The sequence below is a fragment of the Nematolebias whitei genome, chromosome 12 (assembly GCF_014905685.2).
Source record: "Nematolebias whitei isolate Nwh7 chromosome 12, NemWhi1, whole genome shotgun sequence".
Lineage (NCBI taxonomy): Eukaryota > Metazoa > Chordata > Actinopteri > Cyprinodontiformes > Rivulidae > Nematolebias > Nematolebias whitei.
This window is the reverse complement of record NC_056509.1, coordinates 35495350-35522394: the sequence shown is the minus strand read 5'-3', so window position 1 is coordinate 35522394 and position 27045 is coordinate 35495350. Positions and strand designations below refer to the sequence as shown.

Here is a 27045-nt window from a genome sequence, read left to right as displayed (position 1 = left end):
GAGCACAGGATGCTCTCCACTGCACACCTGTAGAAGGAGGTGAGGACTGAGCTTCCCAGACCAGCTCGCCTCAGCCGTCTGAGGAAGTAGAGTCTCTGATGAGCTTTCTTGATCAGGCTGGTGGTGTTGTTGCTCCAGCTGAGGTTGTCATTCATGTGTACACCCAAGTACTTGTAGCTGGAGACCACTTCCACCGCAGATCCTCTTATGTTCAGGGGGGTGTAGGTGTTTTTGTTCCTTCTGAAGTCCACAATCATCTCCTTTGTCTTCTTCACATTGATGTGAAGGTTATTCTCTCTGCACCAGCTCTCCAGGTGTTCCACCTCCTGCCTGTAGCTGGACTCATCATTGTTTGTGATGCATCCCACCACCGCTGTATCATCTGCAAACTTTACAATGTGACAGCCTGGATGGGTAGCTGCACAATCATATGTGAGCAGAGTAAACAGGAGGGGGCTCAACACACATCCCTGAGGAGAGCCAGTGCTGAGGGTTATGGTGGAGGAGGAGAGGTTGTGTTTAATCCAGTAAAAGGTGAAGAAGATCAGATATTAGATGGGATAAATCCAGAATTAGCGCACAAAGCTTTTCTTTTAGTTACAGTTTTTGTTTATTAGCAAGTGCAACTTTCAAAACTATTACAAAAGTTTCTGAGTTTAGCTGTTACACACCGCCCTGAGCCTGAACTCCCTCTGACCTCAGGGCCTGTGTCTGGACATCGAGCAAACTCAACAAGCCTCTGATCCCGTCGAGCTACAGAAATGGAGCGATCTCTCATCCAGAACCCGTGAGGAGCACAGCACGCTGCAATGCATTCTGGGCAGCATGAAGGACAATCAGGTAGCTATTACTGGAACGCTGCTGCTCATTTAGGATGAATGATGTTCATATAGCTCATGTCTGTTTTTGCGATGTGTTTAGGTGCGTTTGGAAAAAGTGGAATCTTGGTTGGATGAGGTTCAGGAGCTGTTGTCTCGGGACACTGCGGGGTTGGGAGATGCACATAATCTTCAAGATGATCTTAATAAGTGCAAGGTGACAAAAATGAACCCCGATTAACTGTACTTAAATATCCACAATATATTGCAAAGTATGTAGTGTGTAATTTTGATAAATTTGCAGTCTTAATCAAACATTTTTTTTAAACAGTAGAAGTTGTTTTATAATACTGGATATTAGATTTTTGCATCTGCAGATACCTCCTTTGCAACATTTTGCACTTCCATCTTTTTGTTGTTCCACGTACAAACTAAACAAAACACTTAGCTTTATTGTCGTCCTTTTCTATTTTTTGTTGCTGCGGTAGTTTCTCTCCCATACATAGAAAAAAGATGGATACTTCAGTGGTTACAGTCTTCAATTCCACATCGAGAGGTCATAAAGTTCAAAGCATTGAATCTTTTAGTTGGCAATTACGGGTTTGAATTTACAGCTTTAGGTTTTCACCTAAAGTTTTTCTTCTTCTTCTTTTTTGAACTAGGAGTATGTGAACAAGATGGAGTTTGTGGATCGTTCGTTGAAGCAGATGGAAGAAAATGTATATGCTGTGCAGGCGGCTGCAGTTCCAGGATTGGCCAAGTGGGGGAAGGATAAGTTAGAAGAACTTGAAGGAAGATTTGCTAAATTTAGCAAACAGGTGCTCCGAACTTTGTCATGTACATTTTGATTTAATTAATGTTTGATTGCATTTTCTTGTCTCAGTGTCTGTTTATAGGAGTTGCAGATACACTCCAGTAATTAGTTACTGGAGTGTATCTGAGTTTGGGTTTTGCAGTCTATATGTAATTCACTCAAGGGTAGATTTGATGCCAGGTCTAAACGTGTTCAGAAATTATTCTGGTATTTATTTCTCCATTTTGACTAATCGGTTTTCCTCCAGCTCCTGAGCTATCAGGAACATGTGACCGAGAGTCAAGAGAAGCAGGAGAATCTGAAGAAGGACCTGGCTGAGATGCAGGAGTGGATCGCCCAAGTCGACGAAGAGTTTCTCATGAGAGACTTTGAGTACAAAAGTCCCGAGGACTTGGAAGCATCGCTGGAGGAGATGAAGGTGGAGATGCTATGAAATAAGACAACTGCAAAATGAAACCGTAGGAATTTACGTTTTTATGAACATGCAGTGTGAGCTCTGAATGACAGCTGAAATGTGCTGAAGACGCTAAATCTAATTTGAAAATTAAAAAAAGTAGAACACTAGCTAAAAGTTAAAAGGAACAAAACGCTGGCTAAAAGGAGCAAATTGTTAGCTTAAAGCTAATCGGAGCAACATGCTAGCTAAAACTTAAAAGGAGGAAAATGCTAGCCAAAAAACTAAAATAAAGAAAACTCTAGCTAAAAACTAAAAGTTGCAAAATGTACCTTAATATGGAAAAAGCCAAATATAAGCTTAATAGTAAAAGTAGGAAAATGCTAACTAAAACCTGCAAAACAGTTACTAAAAGGTAAAAGTAGCAGAAGGTGAACAAAAAGTAAAAGTAGCAAAAGGCTAAAAAAACAAGGTCAAAGGCGCTAAAGGCTAACTAAAAGTAGCAAACAACTTATTAAACGCTAATATAGTTGCTAAAAGCTTACTGTTCCAGAATGGTAGTAGTAGCAGAAGGCAAGTTAAAATCTAAAAGTAGCAAAAGACTAGCTAAAATCCTTAATGTAACTTATAGACAAAAACAGAGCAGATCTTTTTAAATAGAACAATGTTTTTGTTGGAATTTATGAGAGCTCAATGTGGTTAAACTATTTGTAAAAAAATAAATAAATAAAGTAAACATTTTGAAAAATATAAAAGTTATATAAACTATAGTCAATGCTCCCATCTCCTGAATGAGCTGAATGTTTAGATAAGAGTGGCTAAAATAGCACAAAGTATGCAGCACAGCAGTTGGACTGCTTCACACAGTCGGGCAGCTCTATACACTTTCTGTTGACAGTTACATGTCCTCATGTCTTTCAGCGAGCGAAAGAGGATGTGTTTCAGAAAGAGGTGAAGGTGAAGATCCTGAAAGACAACATCAACCTGCTGGTGTCCCAAACAGCCCGCCCCGGTGGAGGCTTCGGGCAGGAGCTGACCTCGGAGCTTGACAGGGTCCTATCCAACTATCACAAGCTGTGCGACCGTCTTAAGAGCAAATGTCACACCCTGGAGGTAACGTTTCTATGAAAAAGTAGTTAATATCTGTGCACTGAATATAAAACAAACATTAGTTGTTCATCAAATTCATTGGATTCACTTTAAATATGTATATTTAGAAAAAAAATGCAGACGACCTTCACAGGTTTGTAAGTCTGAACTCATCAGTCTTGGGGCCTGCATTTAGGATCACCTTGTTTCAGTCCAAAAACTGCTGAAGATCTTTAACTTAAATGGAGTATTTATGCAGCAGTGGCTCAGTTTAGCTGTATGTGGCTGATGTGGTGACTTCTTGGTTTATGTGATGTGTCATTTCTTGGGCTTTCTCATTAATTTTTATGCAAGGATTGAAAGCAGTTTAAAAATAAACCGTCTGGTTTGTTTCAGAGGTAACACAGCAGAGTCATGTCATACGTGTCACTTTGTTGTTCTACTCATGTCTGCTCTGTCAGAAGTCTTTTAGTCACCTCTTCTTAGATTATATTTTTTCCTTTTTTTGTTGTTGTGATGGACATACTGTCTGATTTTTATAGTATGTTTCTCTTTTTACGATGGTGTATTTGTATAAAAAAAGAGTGGTGTTGTTCTGTGCAGGAGGTCTGGTCCTGCTGGATGGAGCTGCTTCAGTACCTGGACTTGGAGCAGAACTGGCTCAACTCTGTGGAGGAGAAACTGCAAACCACTGAAAACCTGCCAGAGAACCCTGAGGTTGTTAATGAGGCTCTCGAGGTATAAACGAAGTACTTGTTGAAGTTATTAGAAGCTAGAGCAATGGGATGGAAATACAATTACCTGCAATCTTGGAAAAGAGGTTTTTAATCTCAATGAGTTATTTTCCTGGTTTAATAAAGGATACATATATACAATCAATTAAATATAGTCTTTCTAATTAAATGATTGCGTATAATCCCTTTTCTATGAGTTGAAAACTAGAGAAATTGCATTTTCTGCAAAAATGCAGTGTGAATGCTTATTGCCAAATAATTAGCTGAAAAATAGCTGAAAGTAACTAAAAAAACATGCTGAAATGTAGCTGAAGTGGAAGACTAAGCCTACTTTAGCACAAGAAGAGAAAGAACACATATTTGCTGAATTAGGTTTAAATAAGAGGAAATGAGCACAAAAATTAGGAAATTATCTAAAAAAAAAAATGCTTAAATTAGCAAGAAATAGCTGAAAGTAGCAAAAAACGCAGAAAGAAACTTAAACTACCAGAAGGAAGCAATAAGAGTTGAAAGGAGCTCCAAAAATGTGGAATTAGCTGAAATACTCAAATTAGCGTAAAACAGCTAAATACTAGCTGAAATAGCAGAAATGCTGAATCTAACAGAAAAAAGCTGAATTGAGCATAAATAAGTTAATTAAGCTGAATTTAGCAGAAATTACAATGGGAAACTTGAATTTATCTGAAAACAGCTGAAATTAGCTAAAACATGCTAAAAAGTTAGCTGAAAAGTTAGAACAATCTTAAATTAGCAGAAGAAAGCAGAAAGAACATGTTTGTCCAATTGGGAAGAAAGAAGCAGAAATGAGCACAAAAAAGTGGAAATTATCTGAAAAAGCTGATATGAGCAAGAAACAGAAAATAGCTAAAAAAAAAAAAAGCAGAAATAAGCTGAAATTACAAGAATGAAATGGAGAGAGCACATTTTTGCTGAATTAGGCTGAAAAAAGTTGAAATGAATGGAAAAAGTGTGGTATTTAGTGGAAAAGCTAAAATTTGCATGAAAACAGCTAAATAGTAGCTGAAATAGAAGTAAAGGCTGAATCTTGCATAAATAAACTGAACGGAACATAAACTGAAATTAGCAGAAAGAAGTTAGAAGAAGCACAAAAATGTAGTTAGCAGAATGAATCTAAAAGGAGCACAAAACAGCTGAAAAAACAGCTGAAAGTAGCTGAAAAAACTGTACATTTTCACAAGGAAGCTGAAAGAAGCTGAACCAGAACAAAATGTGAAAGGAGCAGTACAAGGTTGTAAACAGATGTAAAGATTTGAAGGATGTAAAATGAGCTCAGTTCATTTTCTATGAGGAAAAACTCTCAGAAAAGGCTAAATATTTCAAAAAGCTAAAGTTGCACCAATACCAAAAATCATAGCAGGATTATCCTGAATGAGCTGAATGTTTTGATTTATGATTTGTTGAAATAGTTTGAAAACTGCGGGATAAGAATTGCACTGAAAACCGTACGGAAGAACAATGGATCACAATAGTGTGAATCCTTCATAAACGTTCACAGGATAGAACTACAGTATTTAATGCCCAAAATTCAAAGTAAAATAATTTGAACTTAAACTTGCATGAAAAAGTTAAATTCCAGAAACTAGTATATTAATTACATACAACATGACATGTTAACAGCATCATTAGTCTTTGATTTGTCTTCTAGATTTCTTTTTTCTTTTGCTCTGCTGCTATATCTGTAGAGCGCCTGCAGCTCGTCTGTCAAATTCACTTTTAATCACTTTGCTGTTTCTGTAACGTCACACAACGATAAAGGAACTGAAGACCCTTGAAGACTGTTTCTCCTCCTTATCTGTGTCCTTCTCATCAAATGTTTTTTTTAAATTTTGTTGTTGTTGCCTACCCCAACAAGTCTGCGTCTTTCTCACCACGTCACTAACCTGAACCCGTTCCATCCCACCCTCATCCTCCCATTTTCGTCAGACTTGCCCTTCTAAAGAGTGGGACGGGGGCATTGCTGTCACTCTTTCTGTCCATTACCTCCGGGAAGGAAAAGCAACATTTAATGAACTTACGTAAACATTGTGGGATCCAAACATGTGCTGTCACTTTCTCTCTTTCTGTCATTTGGGTCGTGTCTCTCTTTCAGTCAGAATATTTTTTGGCTTCGTTCTGACACACACATCTCATCTCCATCTGTTTTTCTTTCTTTTATTCACATAAATTCAGTCTATTCTCACCAGATCCTGTTTCTTTCTGGTGATTTGTGTTTCTTCTACGATAGTCGACAGGTTTTCAGTCATTAGTCTCATTCCTGCTACTGTAAGTTTATATTCTAAAACTTTAATAGGACAGATTTGTTGCAGCTTTATCAAATATATTTTAAATTTAGCTACGGTTGTGTTTTTAAGAATTATTTCCTGTTCATTTTCAAGAATCTTGTTTTCATGCCCGTTCCCGTTTTTCCTCTCAACTTTCCATCAGTCTTTTGAGAGTGTGCTCCGCCACCCCAAGGACAACCGGACACAAATCAGCGAGCTGGGTCAGACTCTGATAGACGGGGGCATTCTCGATGAACTCATTAGTGAAAAACTCGCGGCCTTCAACTCCCGCTCCGAGCAGCTCAACCAGCAGGTCAGAACTTCTTCATCTTTGTGCATGTGAAGCGATGCTTTTTGTTTTCCAGCAAACCTTTTTTCTCACAGTGTGCTTGCTTCAGTTTGTATGCTTTCATGCATGATTTTATTTATGCAGACACATTTGTAGAAATATTTTTCATTCGTTCAAAATAAATCACGGTGTATTACATTCCTGAGTATTATGGTTAATTACACGCTCTAGATCAGCCACTATGGTCACTCTTGTTCAGTTATTTGCTTTGAAATGAACAGTTGAGTAAATAGAAACTCGAGACGACAGGTTGAAATGACTGATGGTGTCGATAAACAGGCAGTGAACCGGCAGATCAGCCTCGAGCAGCAGCTGCAGTCGCTGAAGGTGAACGAACAGGAGCTCCAAACCCTGCAGGAGTCCCTGACCCAGCTGGACCACACGCTCACCTCCTACCTCACTGACCGCATAGACGCGTTTCAGCTCCCCCTGGAGGCGCAGGTGGGTACAAGTCCCGGAATAGCATCGTAAACGATCTTTAAAAAGTAGTGATTTATTCTATAAAAATTACTGTGTTGAACGTTTATGAAGCATTCACACTATTGTGATCCATTTTTCTTCCATCCTCTTTTCGACATTTTTCTCGTTCCACGATTTTTGTGCTATTTCAACAAATCAAAACGTTCAGCTCTTTCAGTAGAAGGGTGCTATGACTTTTGGTATTGGTGCGACTTTAGCCTTTTAAAATTTTTGACCTTTTCAGCCACATTTTTCCTTATAGAAAATGAATTTAGCTCATTTTCCATCCTTCATCTCTTTAGATCTGTTTACAACCTTTTACTGCTGCTTTCACGTTTTGTTCTGCTTCAGCTTCTTTCAGCTTCCTTGTTCAAACGAAATAAAATCAAATACTTTCAACTAATTTCAGCTGTTTATTCATCTGTTTTGTGCTCCTTTCAGATTCATTCTGCTAACTACAACATTGTTGTGCTTTTTCTAACTTCTTTCTGCTAATTTCAGCTTGTTTGGCTCCTTTCAGCTTATTTCAGCTAGTTTCAGCTTTTTCTGCTATTTCAGCTATTTAGGTGTTTTTATGCTAACTTTAGCTTTTTCATCTAATTCCATATTTTTTTGCACTAATTTCTACTTTTTAGCCTAATTCAGCAAAAATGTGCTCTCTACTTCCTTCTGCTAATTTAAGCTTCTTTCTGCTTTTTAGCTACTTTTCAGGGATTTTTTGTGTGCAAATTTCTGCTTTTTCAGCTAATTCCAAATTATTTTTTTTTAGCTAATTTCAGCCCTTTCTTTTTCCTTCTCGTAGGTTAAGCTTCATTTTTCCTTTTCAGCTATTTTTTTTTTTTTGCCAATTTCAATTTTTTCCCCCCAAATTTTTTTGTTCTCATTTCTGCCTATTTAAACCTAATTCAGCAGATATGTCCTTTCTGCTTTCTTCTGCTAATTTTGACTTTTTCTTCCATTTCAGCTACATTTCAAAATGTTTTTTTTTTATACCTAACTTCAGTTGTTTTTCAGCAAGTTCTTCTGCAATAAGCATTCACACTTCATTTTCACAGGAAATGCAGTTTCTCTAGTTTATTTTCATCATTGTATGGAAACATACAGTGCTGACATTGTGATGACATTATTATTATTATTATTATTATTATCTAATGCTTACCAATTTAGAATCTTATTTACTTGAATTTGACACATTTGGACAACTCAATCAATGTGGCAGGTTGTGGAAATCAAATTTTGGCAACATGTATTCATTTTGACTTTTCTTTCAGACAATCGGTGCAGAGATTGCAGCCCATGAAGTGACAATGGAAGAGCTGAAAAGAAAAAATGTGGTAAATTTGCCTCCTTCCACCTCTGAAGGCAAAGCAGGTCGTGGTGGGACTATGCTGGATCAGCTGCAGGTAACACTGCCTTCTATTGGTCAAAACCAGGAACTAGTTTCTCATCCAGCTACTTCTTCTATTTAAACATACAAGATTATTATTCAGTTTTGCTTCTTTATATATACTTTTTTAATGATGAATCTAAACTTTGCATTACTCTTTACAGAGGAAACTGAGAGAGATCTCCACTAAGTACCAGCTGTTCCAGAAGCCTGCAAACTTTGAGCAACGCATGCTGGACTGTAGAAGGGTCCTGGAAGGTGCCAAAGCTGAGCTGCATGTTCTGGATGCAAAAGATCTGGAACCAGAAAAGATCAAGTCCCATCTCTCTGGTTGTATGGTGAGAACGGGAGCCTTTTTAATCGCTGTTGCACACAAACTGTTGAAAACTAGCTGTACTAGACTGATGCAGTTTGTGCCATTTATTAGAAAATGTAATGGTTTACCTGAATAAATAAATCAGAAATCTCATCAGGATATTTAAATATTGTTTTTGCTGTATAGAAGTTATATAAGTTGCTGAGCGAGGTGAAGCTCGAGGTGGAGACGGTGATAAAAACAGGACGTCAGATTGTGCAGAAACAGCAGACGGAGAATCCCAAAGCTATGGATGAACAGCTTACTACTCTCAAACTGCTTTACAACAACCTGGGGGCTCAGGTACCAACTTAGTTTTTTATTTTATTTTATTTTATTAAAGCCAATAATTTCTCCTTGTTTCATAAAAATCAGCTTTAAGGCTTGCCCTTTGTCTTCACAGGTCACTGAGGGCAAGCAGGACCTGGAGAAAGCTCTGTCTTTGTCTCAGAAGTTCCAAAAAGAGAGCGCTGCTCTGCAGGACTGGCTGACCACGCACGAGGCCCAGCTGCAACAGAAGATCAGCAGTGGAGACATGACAGCTGACATTGATGCTGAGGTTGCATGGGCTAACGTGAGTGGCTGTCCCCATGTGTCAACGCTATCTAGAAAATAGGAAATCAGTATCAGCTTAGATTACTGGTGACTTTCCTCACCTGCTGTGAATGTTTCCAATATTGTGGCATTTTTCTAATGGAACAAACCTTTTCGTAATTTAGCAAACCAGTGGTTCCCAACCCTGGTCCCTGAGGAACACCATCCAACATGTTTTAGTTGTTCTTCTGCTCCAACACACTTGAATTGAATAAATGGGTGATTAACAGGCGTCTACTGAACTTAAGGAAGTAATCCACTCAATGAGGTGTATTGGAGCAGACAAACAACTGAAACATGCAGGAAGGTGTTCCTCAGGGACCAGGGTTGGGAACAACTATCAGAAAAGTACTTTTCTTTCTTGCCAGTAGGTGGAGCAACATTCCAACCTTTTTTTTTTTTGTACTTCTGAATGATGCAAGTAGACGTCTCATTCTAGTTTTATTTTTCAGACTGTTATCTTTTTTTCTTAGAACAAACTCAAAAAGTGTGAACGAATTATATTTTTGACACCTCGTAACAAAGTGCCCAAATATCCAGTTTCAGATTGATGCTTTGAGTTGTTTGTGTCGACACGGCACCAGTTTCTTTCCTGAGTTTAGGAGTTTTTTTTAATGCCTGAATGATTCACAGGTCAAATCAGGCGACTTAACAAACAACAACAAAATAAATCATTTCAACAGTGATTGTGGAAATGAGTTAAAAGCATTCAAAGTACACAAAAACAACAACAACAAAAAAAATCAGCTTTTGAATCTCTTCTGAAATCCTAATTCACCACTTTAAAACATTACAATAAGGTCTGACAACCTGGAGTCAAAAAATAAAGAATTGATTGACTCGAGTTATTCGGAGAATAAAAACATTGAAACATCCGTCTGTCAATCAGGGTCTGCTGAAGGAGACGGATCGTCGGAAGGCGGAGCTGTCCAACCTGATGGAGATCAGTGCAGGTCTGCAGACTCTGGTGGAGGGCAGCGAGGCTCAGCTGGAGGACAAACTCTGTGACCTGAATGAAGCCTGGGGCCGTGTGCGCACCTGGACTGAAGACTGGCTCAGCGCTGTTCTGGTGAGGGCAAACAACAAGATTTAATGAAGAGCACAGCAACTTCTTTTGATTGACTTATTTTCAGTGTAGGCAGATTTTCTCTTCTTGCGTCTTTGCCTCGACTTGCAACAAACAAAAATGTTAACTTTGACTTTTATGTAAGATTATTCTTGGATGAGAATTATTACAAACGATGCATATCAAATGTAAAAACATATATTCAAGTTAATTGAACCAAATCTAAAACTTCTAGGTTCGTTTTCTTCCTAAAATGATTACTAAAACGTTTATCTTGTATTTATTTATTTTTACAAAGTTTTATTTTTTTATATTTTACAAACAGTGAGTCGAGTTTTAAATTTGACTAGAGCGTTTTTATTTATGTTACGTTTGCAGAGTCACCAGAACGAGGTGGAAATCTTGGATGAAAACTTGGCTCACATCAGCACCTGGCTCTACCAGACTCGGATCCACCTGGACGAGGCCGAGCGTCTGCCTCCAGCAGAGAGAGGAAACGTGTTAAAGGTGAGACGCTGGTGCTCACTGCGTCTCAGTGACGCTGAGTGAAGATGAAATGATCCTGATGTGTAGAAATACTTCACCCAATTATCAGACTTTCATGAGGAAAGTGAAGTTCTCAGGATTTTTTGTCCTCCGTTGTAGAGCAAAGTGGTGGAATTGGAAATACCCTCCGTTTGTCTGTCTATGCGTGTTGCGAGTGCTATAACTTGAAAAATAAATGAGATACCAACTTTTATTTTGGTATGTGGCTGCATCTAGGCGTTACAAAGTTCCATATCAAAAATTGGACTGCCATGTTAAAATCCAAGATGGCCACCACAGTATATATAAATATGTTAAGCTGCCATTCCTATAATTTGAAGAAACTTTGCTTTCTAGTTTTTATATCGTTTAAAAGTATAGTTTTCTCAAATTATTAGGGTGGCACTTGGGGTGGCTGAAGGTTAATCTATGGTGGTCAAGGCCATCACTGGCCACCCCCTGGCTCCGCCTTTGTCAGGGGGTGGATAAAAATGCTCTCCACTCGCCAGGATCCATCACTCTGCGCTGCCACGGACAAGCAAAAATAAAACCTACTTCTTTTATACACAGTGTAACTCCTACTCACTTGAATATCTTACACCAAAAACAAAGGTTTACGTGCATTTCCTGTTAATTTACGATCCAGAAAAACACTCATCTCAAAAATTACAAACATTCACTATTCAAGTACTTCAGTGACAAGGGACATCAGTGTACCACACTTTTTTTTATTTTCAAAATCCTTTTTTGACTGTAAATCTGAAAACTTTGTAGGAAATTCCAAAATAAAACCCCATCATGTTTAACACATCAAATATACATGTAGGTTATTATTAAAAAAACTTTAATAATGGCTGCTTATGTAATTGTGAAACAGACGATTTTGGGGGGAGAAACAACAGTTTTAGTCCTTTATAATTTAGTTGAGTCTTTTTTTTTCTTGCAGTTGTAATAAATCTTAGATCTTCCCTTTCTATTGGCGATCAGAACTAAAATTAGACATCAGCTCACTTTGATCAGTTTACGCTCAGCTCTGTTCTTTTCCTTATTCAGCAGCTTCATTCAGTTTCCTGTTAAATTTCACTTGGACTCTAAAATCCTGCCTGTCACTTTCAAGGTAGTTCATAATCTCACTCCTCAATATCTTCCTGAGCTTTTACACTTCACACACACTTGTATTCATAGGTTTTCATCTTCCATTAGTCATTAGTCTTAAGCCACTTTGCCATTGATACTGTAAGTGTGACTCGAGTCGGTTCTCATCTTATTGGTTCTCATGTGTTGGTGATTTGCTGCTGTGACTTGTTTCCCAATCTGTGGGCGGGATTGTCTATGCAAAGTGAGCAGGCATCGTAACTGTAATTTTATTTAATTTTTTTTAGCTTATCCTGGCTTTGCTTACAAGTCCAGGTGTAGCCATCCTGTGCATCATCTCTGCTATCTCGCTGTAAATTTGCTCGTTTCTTGTAGCTCTGTCCAGCTCACGCTTAATCCTCAGATCAGCCAATAAAGACAGAAAGGTCTGAACTTTGTCACCGGTCCACGGCACTGTTCTTAGAGCGTTCAAAACTAACTGGGCGTGTCATCCATTAATGTAGCTCCGCTGTCCAATCAATGGCTGCTGTGTGCTTACGTCAGAATCGTCACCTCAGATCAGTTCGCTTTGAACCACGAGCAAGACCTGGGCTGAGCTTTCATTCTTCATAAAATTCTTCTTCATAAAATGAAGCACATTATAGACAACCCTCAGCATCCTCTTCATCAGACTGTCATACAACAACAGAGTGTCTTCATTCAGAGGCTTCTTCAGATCCGCTGTAAGACAGACAAGAGATCCTTCCTGCCCACAGCCATCAGCATCTATAACAACTCTTTAATGAAACCAGGATGATGATGTACAACAATATTTAATTTCCCTCTGGGATTAAAAAAGTATTTTTGAATTGAATTGAATTGAATTGAATTTTAGCCAGTCTGCTCCGCTGCCTTTGGAATTACATTCCTCCTTCGACTCTTTCTCTCCATTTTAAATCCTGTCTGAAAACACACCTGTTCAGATTTTCATCTTTTGTTGTTTTGATATTCTGTTTTATTAACGTATTCCTTAATTTCTGTATACTTTGTTTTTTTCGATTATATATAATAAGATCTTGAGTATTTAAAAAAAAGGAACCTATAAATAAAACGTATTATTGTCATTGTTGCTTTTAACATCAGCTGTTTTTGTGTTTTTTTGTTCATTTTAGAGCATGTTAGAAGAGCTGGAGGACATGAGTCTCCGTGTGGACAACGTAAGGGACCAAGCTGTCATCCTGATGACCAGCAGGGGGCCCTCTTGTCGAGAGGTTGTGGAGCCCAAATTAGCTGAGCTCAACTGCAACTTTGACAATGTTTCCCAGCACATAAAAACTACCCAGGTAAACTAAATAAATACACCAAATAGGTTAACTTATTTTACTTTTCCTCACTGGGTGCAGTTTGATTCTGGTTTTGATGCAGAAACTTGAAAGCAGTCTGTTTCTTTTTTTTTTTTTCAGCTGACGACCAGTCTGGAGTTAGGAGAAGTTGAGATGAATCTGCAGACACATCAGATGGTACTAGAAACTTTTCTTAGTACAAGCTGCACTGGTAATATGTCCAGTTAAAATGTGTACTACTACAAACTGCCTAACAATGGACCAACTAGAACCAATCACCAGCAACTTGTAAAACGAATAAAAATATTTCCTAATACAGCAAAACCCAATTTTCTTGGACTTTGATTACATCTGAGCTCTTTATGAGAGCAGATGTGGATAATTAGACTTATGAGTGAAGGTCTGATTGAGTTTGCTGAGGTTTGTTTTTGTTCTTTTTAATCAGGTCACCGACGGTCAGGGGAACCGAGCACAAAGTCCGACTCACCCTGTTCAAGCTGCGTTCCCAGCAGAGATAAAGGACCTTCAGACAGAGCTGCAGAGCACGCTGAGAGCTCTGCAGCAGCAGCAGGACCCAGTAAACATCCTGGAGGATGACAAGGTACTCAGGGTTACCTTTTAATCAAAACCATTTTAGAAACTGCAAATTTTTGGAAAATGTGAATAGAAGGAGGAGAATTTATTCCTCTCGTCCAGTTGGATGTTTTTATTTTCTACCAATTTTCTTGTGGAATTTGAGCACAAACAAAGAATGTTGACTCGTGTTATTTTATTTTAGGAGATTTATTAGGTTTTATAAAAAAATAAACTGAGCTCCAGTCTATATACAGCAGAGCTGCTACCTGTTGAGGTGAGCTTGAATTGGGTGTTTCAAGGTCTAACAAGTTTGGAATTCAGTCTGCTATCAAAGTTTTATGACGTTAAACACACCAGCTGAAAGTAAACAGACCGATCCAAAACAAGGTCATTGTGCCAGCCTGGAAGCTCTTTGTGTTTTAAACAAAAAGAAATTCTGCAAGATATCTGCTGCCTGTATGTATCCTTTGTTAGCTGTTTGGAAAGATTTCAGATTTATTTACTACCAAACATCTGGCTCAAAAAAGGCTCTGCGTTGGAAAGGTCTTGAATTCCTAAAGTGACCTCCTCCTCTGTCTCGCTCTGCACCAGATGGATGAGGAGACGGCCGGCATCGAAGACATGTTGCGAAGGGGAGAAGAACTGCTGCAGCAGACATCAGACGAGGGCCAAAGGGAAGAGTTGAGGTTGATGCTGCTGCGGTTGCAGAGGCAGTATTCAGCTCGCAGGGTGAGATACAGAAAGTGTTCCGTCTTTAAACATCATAGTGGAAGTTTGCACAGTGTTTTAAAACGTTTAAATGGTTTAAACTCTGGTTGTGCCCTGACAAGTGTGCATGTCTTTTTGTTTCAGGACCGGCTAAAAGTGAGACAGTTTACAGTCTCTGGAGAGTCGTCGTCTTTTCACAGTTTCAGGGAGCAAACAGAGTTTTCAGGCGAGGTAAATGACATGACTCTTACATGTGCTGCTCCTATAAGTGTTTTTTAAGTAAAAAATACTTAAATTCCTGAGGACCGAACTGAAAATACAGCACGAAGTCTGACTAAAGAAGCAGCAGATAAATACCGTATTATTCATCGTATAAGTCGCACCTTTTTGCATAAATTTGCAAGTCCTGCAACTTATTTATAACCCAATTTTTGGCTGAGATCTAATGATTTCATTCATTCTGACAAGGAAAATATTGAACACTACCATTTTTCAGCCACTAGAGGGCCCTCAACTGATATGGCAAACCAAGTGTCTCATTAATATGTAAAAGTGGCTATTAACGAGACACTTTGCTTGCCATACAGAGCCAACTTCGCCGCGCCGCCCAGGTGAAATACAGCTGATTTGACCATTAAAGTGCATTTATTAAGGAAAAGTTCACATGAGACACACGTTTACTCTAATGTCAAGCAAATAAATAATTGTTTTTAGGCAGTTATCTTGTTAAATTTTGACAACACGCACAGCGAGTCGTCCCTCTGCGCGCTTCCGCAAATTGATTTTTGAAATGCAGTTTGATTTCACCAATAAAGTGCATTTATTAAGGAAAAGTTAGACTGAGGCACACCTTCGCTATACCATAAATTTGAGCAAACAAATAATTGGTTTGAAGTGTTAATCTTGTTAAATTCTTGTTAAAGTCCTCCCGTGCATGCTCCCTCGGCCGCCATTTGGCAGCCAGTCGATTTTTGGCACAACACCGGCCCACGTTTCCAGGTGGTCAGCAGCGGTGAAGCTTAATAGATGTGACATATACGGCGAAGTATTTGTTTTTTTCCACTTTATTAGACATATTTGGACTGATGCAACTTATACGGCGTTGCGTTATGTACGGCGGCAAGTACGGTACTCAAAGAAGAAATGTGTTTGTTTTATGCAACAAAGCTCAAATGTTGGAACAAGTGCAACAGTGTCGGCCACAGTCTAAGAGAGCTGCACCAGAGCAAACAATGCTTAGTAAGGATTCATCCGGCCTTCTGCTGCTTTGGTTTTGCAAACGAGGATGCTGCACAAGCTGCTGATCATTATCTCGCAACCTCTTCGTGACCTCCATGTCCAATAGAAGAGCACTTTTAGCAAGCTTACACTTATCTCATCTTGGCCAAACAATTGAGCTATGATTCTAATCCAGCAGACTGATTAGCCTCTGCCACTTCCTCTGCTAGAATATATATTTTTAAGTTTCTGGTTTGTCTGAGAACGGCATTTTATACTCTTTGTCAGATATTAGTTTACATTTTGTATTTTTTTTTTTTTTTTGGTGTGTGTTACATGGTTACAAGTTACATGGCAATTATAAAACTCTTTAGGAGCGCTCTAACTTGGATGAGACTTTTTCTCCTCTGTGATGTAGATGTCTCCAGCTGTTCGCAGCAGCTCTCTGTCAGTGTCCCCCTCTGACTACGTGTTGGATATCAACAAAGTTCTGCTCACCATGGCCGACAACGAGCTGCTCCTGAACTCCTCAGAGCTCAGCGGAGGCCTTTACGAAGACTTTTCTAGCCAGGAGGACACACTGAAGGTGGGACTGTTTACTACAAGCCGCTCGCTAAATCACAAATTGTTTTTGTTAGACACACCGTGGAAATTATATTTGACGTTTGCTTTTTATAGCAACTTTTAAAAATGTAAAATAAGATTTAAAAAAGTCTGTTGTATATGTTTATTTTAGAAATAAGCCAATTTGAGAATGTTTTAACTCTCCTGCTGCCCTTGGGTTAAAATGACTGCTGAAGCCTTGAGTTAAGCAGAAGGGTTAAGTTTATTGTATATTTTTGGAGGACATTAAGATTTCATGTCAAATATTTTAACCTCTGAAGTGAGTGGAATTATTTAAAAAAGCTCGTATGAAATAACTTTGCTGCTGCATCAAAAGTTTACCCCTTTTTTTTTGTTTTTGTTTTGTTTTCGTGAACAGAATATCAAAGAGAGTCTGGAGCAGTTGGGTGAGCAGGTCACAGGGATTCACGAGCGCCAGCCCGAAGCCATCAGAGATGCTTCCCCCGATGAAGTGGCCCAAATGGGAGACGCCCTCACACAACTCAACGCCGAGTGGGACCGCCTAAACCGCATGTACAATCAGCGCAAAGGGTGTGTGAACTACACGTCTAGACTCCGATGTAGGGTGTTCAGTCAAGCAAGCTGTTATTTCCAGATTATGTATCTTATTTTTTGGCCTATAGGTCACGTTTGTTTGCATAATTTGCATGCCCTGCGACTTGTACGCCGAAGCGACATATTTATGAATTTTTTTTCCCGTATTTATAAACCAATTTTTGGCTGAGATATGACCGTTTTCATTCATTCTGACTGAAAATATTAAACACTACCATTTTAAGCTGCTAGATGGCAGCAGAATAGTATGGCATGCTGTTGTATCATGTAATAGGTAAAAGTGGCTATTAATGACACAGTCGGCTTACCATAACCTGCCACCTTCGTCCAGCTCGCCTGGTGCAACCGTCAAATTACCTGCATTTCGCTGCGCTGCTCCGGTAAAATGCAGTTAATTTGACCACTGATTAGTCTCATTAGAATGATTTGTTCAATTAGCTTTGTAGAAATCTAGTAGAGTGCTGTATGAATGGGTAAATGAGGACACAGATTGTGATGTAAAGTGCTTTGAGTATCTTGAAATAAGATAGAAAGGCGCTATATAAGTACAGTTCATTTACCATTTACCTTTGAAATGCATTTATTAAGTAAAAGTTCAACTTAGACACACCTTTGCTATAATGTCGAGCAAACCAATAATTGCTTTAGGTGCTTATCTTGTTAAAGTTCAAAGAAATGCATAGCGTTCCTCCTTCCTGATTTCCTCTCTCAGAGCGTGCTCCCGGAGCACAGGGGCAGCTAATACTTTAGAAATGCAACTGATTTGACCGTCAAAAGTGCATTTATTAAGGAAAAGTTAAACTGAGACACACCTTTACTATAATTTCGAGCAAACAAATAATTCTTTTTAGATGTTATCTTGTTAAATTTCGAAGAAATGCACAGCGAGTCTTCTCGTGCATGCGCCTACTTTCGCGTATCGGCAGATTTGACCGTCAAAGTGCATTTATTAAGGAAAAGTTAGACTGAGATACACCTTTACTATAATTCTGAGCAAACAAATAATTGTTTTTAAGTGTTCATCTTGTTAAAGTCCTCCCATGCATGCTCCCGCAGCCGCCATTTGGCAGCCAATCGATTTTTGGCACAACACCGGCCCACATTTCTGCGTTCGGCCCACATTTACGGGTTGTCAGCTGTGACACGTAACAAATGCAACATGTCAGCGGTGACACATAATAGAAGCGACGTATACGATGAAGTGACGCATTTATGGATTTTTCTACTTTAGTAGCCATATTTGGACTGATGCGATTTATAGGGCAGTGCGACTTGTACGGCAGAAAATACGGTACCATATTTTTCAGACGATAAGGCGCACCGGATTATAAGGCGCATTAAGTGAAACAAAACAGCCAGATAAGTCAAACTTTATTCAACTCATTCACAACATAAAATCAGTTCGAGGTCAGTAAGCCCAACCAGAATTAATACATAAGGCGCACCTGATTATAAGGCTCACTGTCAATTTTTGAGAAAATTAAAGGATTTTAAGTGCGCCTTATAGTCCGAAAAATACAGTATTCAAATGAATATGTGAGTCAGGGTGTTTGTTTGAAGCTGCAGGGGCAGGGAACGCCAGCTGTCCATTTCTCAGGAGACAGCAGATAGGATGAAACGCACTCGCCGACCTTGGTTAATGTCGGAGTAATTCCTTAGGCATTAACAATCCCATGCCTGCTCACATATTCATTCTCCAACGTAAAGTCACAGACGGTGACACTGGCCATCATCAACACAATTTGTTGGACATGAGCATGAGAGTTCTTTATTAGAACAAATATGAGAGTAAACTGGCGAGGAAGTCTTCAGTTTGCATACAGATGCTGAAGGTTGTGTTCACAACCTCTTAGCATCAATATAATAAAATATAAAAAAAGCCTATTTATTTGGTAAGTTGCTCATCTGAAATAATTATCTCAACCAGATGTAATAAAAAATGGAAGCTGCAATATGACCAGTTTAATGTAAATGTATTTATTTTTGGTAATACATATTTACCGGTAAGTAATCAGCCTCTTCGTATTTTTCTTTATTCAGCTGCAGCCCTGTGACCTTTATTGTGTTGTCGGGACTTACTGATTGTTGTAATTATTTTTAATGAGGTCCAAATGTTTTGTTTCCTTATCACTATTCTATAAATTTTAACTATTTAAATCATGAGCAGATTCTTTTACAAACTTAATTTAATTTATAAATCAAACATAAACCAACAGACATTCACGAAAGTAGTAAAATAAGATCAAAAAGTGGATTTAATTGTTAAAATTAAATTAAAAACAGCTCATTTTCATCTTTATGAAACCCTATACTTAATATTTCAAATTGACTTTCCTTATAATGAATTTAAACTTCAAGTAAAGACAATTTTATGCTAACTATTGGTATATACTTTTTGCTTTATCAAAATAAAATAAAATTATCTGAAGTAATTTATTATTGTCACTTTGATAATTACTTGTTACAGATTTTATTTGTTCACCTGCATTTTGTAAAGGTTTTCCTCATTGAAATGTTATATTAAACTCATAAATCAGTAGAAAATCAAAAAATTTCAGTGGAAACTGTAATGAGTCAGCTGAACTTAAATCAGGTAAAGTTGAAGATGGTTGATGCTAATTCTTTGAGTCAAAAAAAAAGGTTTAGATCATGTTGTTTAGCTGCTTCTTCTTCTTCGTCCTTTTCTTTTTCTTGCATTTCTAACATCCTTCTACCAGTATACCCACTGTCCCTCCTCTGGACATGTCCAAACCATCTCAGTCTGTCCTCTCTAACTTTATCTCCCAGTTGTTCAACCTGTGCTGTACCTCTGATGATCTCATTCCTAATCTTATCCATCCGTGTCACTCCTAAGGAGAACCTCAACATCTTCATTTCTGCTACTTCCAGTTCTGTCTCCTGTCTTTTTGTCAATGCCACTGTCTCCAGACCACACAACATAGCTGGTCTCACTACTGTCTTTTAAACTTTTCTTTTGACCTTTGCTGACATTGTTTTATCGCAAATCTCTGCTGAAACTTTTCTCCATTCACTCCATCCTGCCTGGACTATTTTTTCACCTCTTTACCACATTCTCCATTTTCCTGGACAGGCAACCCTAAGTACGTGAAGTCCTGCACCTTGTAGCCTCAACACTGTGGACTTATTGTTACTCGGCATAATACCTATTGAAATTATAGAAAAATAAAACGACAACAAAACAGAATCTTTTTGTCTTTTGGTGCCCAAAAGCCCAACAGATGTTGGGATATTAGGATTGACAGACTTGGTGACGTTCTCATTTTGTCTCCCTGTGCTGCAGGACTTTTGACCGTGCCATAGAGGAGTGGGGGCGGTTTCACTGTGACTTGAAGGATATTTCTCAGTGGCTTACGGACACAGAGGCGCTGCTGTCTGAAAGTGTTGGTCCTGACGGACAGCTCGACCTGGAATCTGCACGGCAGCACCAAGAGGTCAGTGGAGGCGGCAGCTGGTCTGATTTCTGTACAGGGAAACGTTACAGATAAATTTCCAGAGACAGAATAAGCATCTTTGCTTACTTCTTAATTTTTAGGTCACAAATGCAATACATGAAAATACACATCAACGTACATTTATAAATTCAAAGTAATTTCAGTTCAGTTCAGTTTGTTTATATAGCACCAAATCACAAGAGAAGTCGTCTCAGGCACTGAACAGAAACACTCGCATACATAAAAAGTCAGTTAATAACATTATCTAAGAAGCCAACAGACTGCTTTGAGTTTAACTTCATCACAGTCTCCCACCCTAAGCAAGCACAAAATCAACAGTGGAAAGGAAAAACTCCCTCAGAACCAAGCTCAGGACAAGCGGCCATCTGCTTCAACGGGCTGGGTTTGAGAGGACAGGAAGGAGAAAACAAATACACAATGGCAGGTCCAGGATGGAGGACATCAGGTTTTCTTTAGGAGGAAAGACGGATATCACATGTTAAGAAAGAATAATTACAAATACAAACTATTAATTCGTATGCATTTGTAACTGTTCATTTGATTAAATGAGATCAATTTGTCCTCCAGTAGTCTTAAGGTTATAGCAGCATAGGACAAGGAATAGGTCAAGAAACCAAGCCAGCTAACTATAGGATTTATCAAAAAGAAAAGTCTTCAAACTGGACAATGGTCAGCCTCACGGACAGAAACTGGAAGTTGGTTCCACAAGAGAGGAGGCTGATAACTGAAAGATCTTCCTCCCATTCTGCTTTTAGAAACGCTAGGAACCACAAGTAAACCTGCAGTCTGAGCAAAGAGCTCTGTTAGGAAAATATGCAACAACAAGACCTGTAATATAAGATGGAGTTAGGTTGTTGAGGGCTTTGTAGGTTAGAAGTAAGATTTTGAATTCAAGTCTGAATTTGACAGGGAGCCAATGGAGAGAAGCTGAAACTGGAGAGATGTGATCTCTCCTACTAACTCCCATTAAGTGTCTGGCAGCAGCATTTTGGATCAACTGAAGACTTTTTAAAGAGGTTTTTGGACTCACAGATAACAAGTCATTTCAATAGTCCAACCTAGACGTGATAAATGCATTAGAATAGAAACAAGATTATAAAAACCCCAACATACTGAAATATGTTTAATATAAAAACTTTGAGGTAATTGGTTGTGTTAGAAACTTTATAATTGCATTTTAATTCCCAGCGGAAACAACAGTTTCTACACCGTGTGCCACAAATGCACTATAAATCTGTTTATTATGCAGAGCAGACACGGAGACGAGTCAAGAGTACAACAAAGAGAGTCCTGTAATTTTGCTCTGTTTGACGACTAAAGTGGCATTTCATTTCCCCGAGGTTTTAAATCCCCTAAAGCTGCTGCATTATCACTGACAACACCACCGCCCTTAACACCTTTTATAAGCTAACCTGGAGCCACACTCCATCTGCATGGCTTCTTCAAATGTTTTCACAGTTGCTGAGAATGGGATGAGGTATCAAGTGGAGGGGAATTGACAGATCTATTAGCTGACTCATCCATTTTGCACACTCTGCGATCACTCACCTTTATAGGTTCGTCTTAAATCTCTCGTGGAGGAAGGTAGAGATTTAGCAGCTTAAATCTGGACCTGCTACAAATCATCCTCGCGTTGAAGACGTTTGCTTTGAGATAAAACGCATGAGCTGGGGATAAAACACTAGCTGGGCTAGATCGAATACGTTTATTCAGTTTGACTGAGCCTCGTTTTCACAGTTTTTGTTTCTGACCTTTTAATTCGTTTTGTTTTAGGAGTTGGAAGAAGGCCTCGCCAGTCATCAGCCAGTTCTTGCTGGACTGACTCGCACCGGGGAGCAGATAATTGGAAAGCTTTCATCTCCTGACAGGCCCCTGCTTGAGGAGAAGTTGGATATTCTGAGTCAGCGTTGGAGGACAGTAAACCGTCAAGTCTTGGACAGGCAACGCAGGTACTCACAAAAATATTAGGTGAAGGATTAAAAGGATGCAGTTGTTGGTGTTTAGGTTTTAAAATGTGTCTGTCTTAACTTCCTGGTTTTAAAGTACAGATAGTGTAAAGATGTTATCACCTGGCTGTTTGTCAGTCTGCAGGTCAACTTGATCAAGTTTTCAATCTGCCTGCAACAGCAATTTAAATTTTGGGATTAGTCCTGTAACCTCCAGCAAATGTAGATTCTAATCTGAGGGCATTTTGTGTGTGTGCGTGTGTGTGTAGGTTAACTGGAGAGGATCCAGCTCTGTTTGACCTGGCGAGGAGACGTGAGGAGCTGACTGTGTGGCTGGAACGGGCAGAAAATGCTGTGAGCTTCCTGCCCGTCTCTGCCACTGACAACGACCTCAAAGAGCTCAAGGTACAGAGAAAAACCAAAACATGAGGCACAAGTGGCTCAGTTTTAACAAAAACGTTGAAGTTTTGTTAAATAAATGGTCTATTTTCTTGATTCTCTCCGAAAAAATTAACATTTTTTACAGGGAAACGTGTTGAGAAAAGTCGTGATTGGTGTTAAACAGCACACAATTTAGTTTTCTTGTTTCACTGTCATCAGCTTAAGTTTTATTTTTCCACCTGCTTGTGATTCTTAGTGAAATTAAGGGTCACTGCACCTGTCTTTGTAGGCCCTTGCTGGGGAAATGGATGCTCAGAACGAGCGGCTTGGTTGGCTGAACAAACACGCTCCACAGATCTTGGCCAGTCCCAGTGTGAGCCCTCAGAGCAGAGATCAGCATGTTGGCAAACTGAGAACCATCAACCTCAAGTGGAGCAAGGTAAAGTTGAATAAATGCCACGCTCAAGGTCACCTTTCAACCTCTGAATTGGCATATTATGGGTTTGATAGTTGGCTCTGTTTCTATCTTCATTAAGTTGTTTTCTGTTTCCTGAAGCCTCCAATACTTTTAATTCTTTATGTATATACACACATATATGTATATATATATATATTTTTTTTTTTAATTCTTTTGCAGGTAACTCATGAGTTGCTGGACAAAGTAGGGGAGGTGGAGACCAATCTGCCAAGTCACGCTCTGTTCCAGGACAGGATGAACAAGCTGACGGACTGGGTCGTCGACACAAACCAGACAATCATGACCCGAGGCCTGAATTCTTGCCAAGCATTGGTACACTGCCTGAAATCCTTTCCACGTGTACCACACTTGAAAATCCATATATCATTTGCACAAATGCTTCACCTGAATCCCTTTTCGAACCTTGACTAGGCTCTGGAGGCCTCTATGAAAGACAGGAAGAAGGACCTGGAGGACCTGTTGGCTCATTCTATAGAGCTGCAGAAACGACAGCAGCTGTTGCCTCAGGAAAAGGTACCAGATTCCAAAGTAATAAAATTCAATAAAGCACATATTGCATTTAATTACTGTATTGAATGTTCAAAGCGTCACTACTTCACCTGGGGTTATTTGGTGTCTTGTAAGTTATTGTAGTTTAACTGGCTGTTTTATAGAAAATGTAATGGGCTATTTTCTTTTAGAAATCTTGATGCCCTCTGTTTCTTGTGCAAAATGTTTTGTGCCAAGTCATTAATTAAATGTAAATGTGCTTGTTCATGTGTAAAGGGGAAGGTAGAGCAGCTGGCTACTGACTGGAAAGTCCTGGATGGCCGACTGAAGGAGTCTCTTCAGGCACCTGTCTCTCCATGGACACATCACCAGCATGTCCAACACCAGCAGCTGTGTAAAAAAACTACTATATTATATAATTATATTTATTATAAATGCACTTATTTTTATCCACCATGTATTTATCACAGTTCTGTGTTTACAGTCGATCAGGAGAACAAAGAGGCTGTGATGCTAACAAACTTATTAAGAGACGTTTTATGTTCAAATCCCAGAGGAGCACCCAGTTATGCTGGCTCAAAACAGTAGCATGCTAGAGACATTGCATTTCCTGCATAAATGCAGTGTGAATGCTTATTGCTGAAGAAATTTATTAAAAACAGCTGAAGTTAGCTAAAAACTTGCTGAAATGTAGCTGAAATGGAAGAACAAGCTGAAGTTGGTAGAAGAAAGCAGAAAGAACACACATTTGCTGAATTATGTTTAAATAAACAGAAATAAGCAATACAATTAGGAAATTAGTTTAAAAAGCTGAAATTAGCAACAAAAAAAGTAGCTGAAAAGGCAGAAAGAAGCTTAAACTATTAGAAAGAAGTGGAAGGAAATGAAATGAGCTAAAAATGTGGAATAAGCTAGAAAAGCTAAATTTAGCACAAAAACAGCTAAGTTGTAGCTAAAATAGCAGAAAAAGCTGAAACTAGCAGAAATAAGTTATTTAGGTTGAAAGTAGCTAAAATTAACATGAAAAATTTGAATTTATCTGAAAACAGCTGAAATTAGCTAAAAATTCTAAAAAGTTAGCTGAAATGAAGAACAAGCTTAAGTTGGCAAAAGTAAGTAAAGAGAGCACCATTTTACCCAATTAGACTGAAAGAAGCAGAAATGAGCACAAAAAGTGGAAATTATCAGAAAAAAAGCTGAAATTAGCAAAAAATTGATGAAAAGTAGCTAAAAAAATCAGAAGCTGAAGGTACAAGAAGGAACTTGAGAGAGCACTTTTTTGTGCTGAATTAGGTTGAAAAAAGTTGAAATGAGTGCAAAAAAATGTGGAATTAGCTGAAAAAATAAAATTAGCATTAAAACAGTTAAATAGTAGCTGAAATAGCAGAAAATGCTGAAACTTGCAGAAATAAGCTAGAAGCAGCATAACAAGCTGAAATTAGCAGAAAGAATTTAGAAGAAGCACAAAAATGTTGTAGTTAGCAGAATGAATCTGAACGGAGTATAAAACAGCTGAAATTACCAGTAGCTGAAAGTAGCTGAACATTTTTTAAAAATTTGCACAAGGAAGCTGAAAGAAGCTGAACCAGAACAAAATGTGAAAGGAGCAGTAAAAGGTTGTAAACAGATTTAAAGATATGAAGGATGTAAAATGAGCTCAATTCATTTTCTATGAGAGAAAAAGTGGCAGAAAAGGCTAAATATTTCAAAAAGCTAAAGTTGCACTGATACCAAAAGTTATAGAACCCTTTTGTAAAGTGATGACCCCACCCGTCTCCTGACAGTAAAGGGTGGGATCATCTCAAAATGTTTTCCTGTTGAATTTACTTTAAAATCATGACTTTTGTTTTATGTTGGTGAGGTTGTGTAAAGTACTTTTAAATAGTCGTAGTCTTACCTGGTCAGAGTGCTCCCTGTCTGGAGACTCACGGAGGATTTGTAAACAGAAAACAAAGTTAATCGCAACAAGGTCTTAGGAAACGTTAATTTAAAACTACTTGAAATATGTCAAACCTCCAACGTTTTAATGTTTTCTTGTGGATGTTTTTATTGATTTGCATCAGATGATTGTTTACACTTAAGAGCTTCTTTGTGGGAACATATTTTGTTTTTGTATTCAGCACAAAGTTGCAAAACCGACCGTGTTTCATCGACCGTGTTTGTTGAGAAGGTTGCATGTTGTGAGAGCTTGAACAGCTTTCTTTGGGGTTTGAGTTGTTTTGGATGCGGAGTAGTTCTCTCGGTCCTGACCATTGTCTGTTGCAGGTAGGACACTGACTACTCATAAGTACTTTATACAGTCCCTCTTTAAAAACCACAAAATATGACGTTATAAAGGCAAAGTTGAGTACATTTTGTTGTAGGTTCTTGACAGGACACAAACTTGCCCCTTTTTAAGTATTTATAGGATCTCAGACTCAGGCACATGTTTGCAGTTTCTCGGTTTTATTGAGAACAAGCGTTGAATGGTAAAAAACTAGGAGCAACACTGAAACAATCTTTGATGCCCCATTGATCCTGATTTATTGTAATGTTGCTTTCCTCCGGGAGTCTCCGTTCTACCATTATAAATGTTCCTTTAATCATTTCTTTTTAAAGCAGCCTCTTTGTCATTATTACAAGCATAAATTTGGTCTTTTTTCCTCCATCCCTGCTTCAGTGTCTGCGGTGCCCTCCGCCATCCAGATGGCCAGCATGGCGAGTGAGAACCCCCACCACCGAACCCCTCACTCACCCGACTCCGTGGCGCCCACTGACCTCAACCAAACCGCCACCGAACTAAATGACTGGCTTCTCCTGATCACCCAAATGCTCAAGTCTAATATCGTCACTGTGGGGGACACGAAGGAGATCAGGACGACTATGGGACGTCTTCAGGTGAGAAGTGGCCAACTGAGAGGAGGAAGGGAGGGAAGGATTCATTGCACAACTTAAGTGAAAAATGGCTGTTAAACAAAACCATCTCAGTTTGGTTCGATCAGTTCTTATACGTCCGTCAAAAAGTGGACGTGTTATGGCACGGTCTCCGTCTGTCAACATACCTACGTCCATAAATTTTTCTTGTCCCGCCCATAACTTCTGAACCGCTCATGATAACTTGACTAAACTTGATGCATATCTGCATCATCACTAGATGGAGTTTTGCTTAATATTTCATCACCCACCCCAGCTCTAAGGCCAAGGTCACAAATCAAGGTCAAATGCTGTCCAAGGTTTTTGCTTGTCTGGGCCATTGCTATATATAAAATTAGTTTGACGGGTGTATAATGTGCCGTACGCTGTGCCGTACGCTGTGCCGTACGCTGTGCCGTACG

General features: G+C 38.9%; 1 protein-coding gene across 1 annotated transcript in view; it reads left to right on the top strand.

The window, feature by feature from the left end:
- The window catches only part of utrn (utrophin), a gene marked incomplete in the record, with an annotated part of 237395 nt that overhangs the window by 51943 nt on the left and 158407 nt on the right, over window positions 1-27045 (top strand). The window contains 29 exon segments of the mRNA XM_037685869.1: window positions 703-840; window positions 922-1035; window positions 1481-1636; window positions 1880-2050; window positions 2948-3139; window positions 3719-3853; window positions 6295-6444; window positions 6760-6921; window positions 8211-8342; window positions 8491-8664; window positions 8829-8984; window positions 9085-9255; window positions 10165-10344; window positions 10720-10848; window positions 13113-13283; window positions 13404-13460; window positions 13729-13884; window positions 14451-14588; window positions 14712-14798; window positions 16204-16371; window positions 16768-16940; window positions 20266-20416; window positions 22211-22386; window positions 22653-22788; window positions 23054-23203; window positions 23402-23554; window positions 23654-23755; window positions 24008-24125; window positions 26391-26608. Of these exon segments, the coding sequence (XP_037541797.1) occupies window positions 703-840; window positions 922-1035; window positions 1481-1636; window positions 1880-2050; window positions 2948-3139; window positions 3719-3853; window positions 6295-6444; window positions 6760-6921; window positions 8211-8342; window positions 8491-8664; window positions 8829-8984; window positions 9085-9255; window positions 10165-10344; window positions 10720-10848; window positions 13113-13283; window positions 13404-13460; window positions 13729-13884; window positions 14451-14588; window positions 14712-14798; window positions 16204-16371; window positions 16768-16940; window positions 20266-20416; window positions 22211-22386; window positions 22653-22788; window positions 23054-23203; window positions 23402-23554; window positions 23654-23755; window positions 24008-24125; window positions 26391-26608 (4314 nt within the window).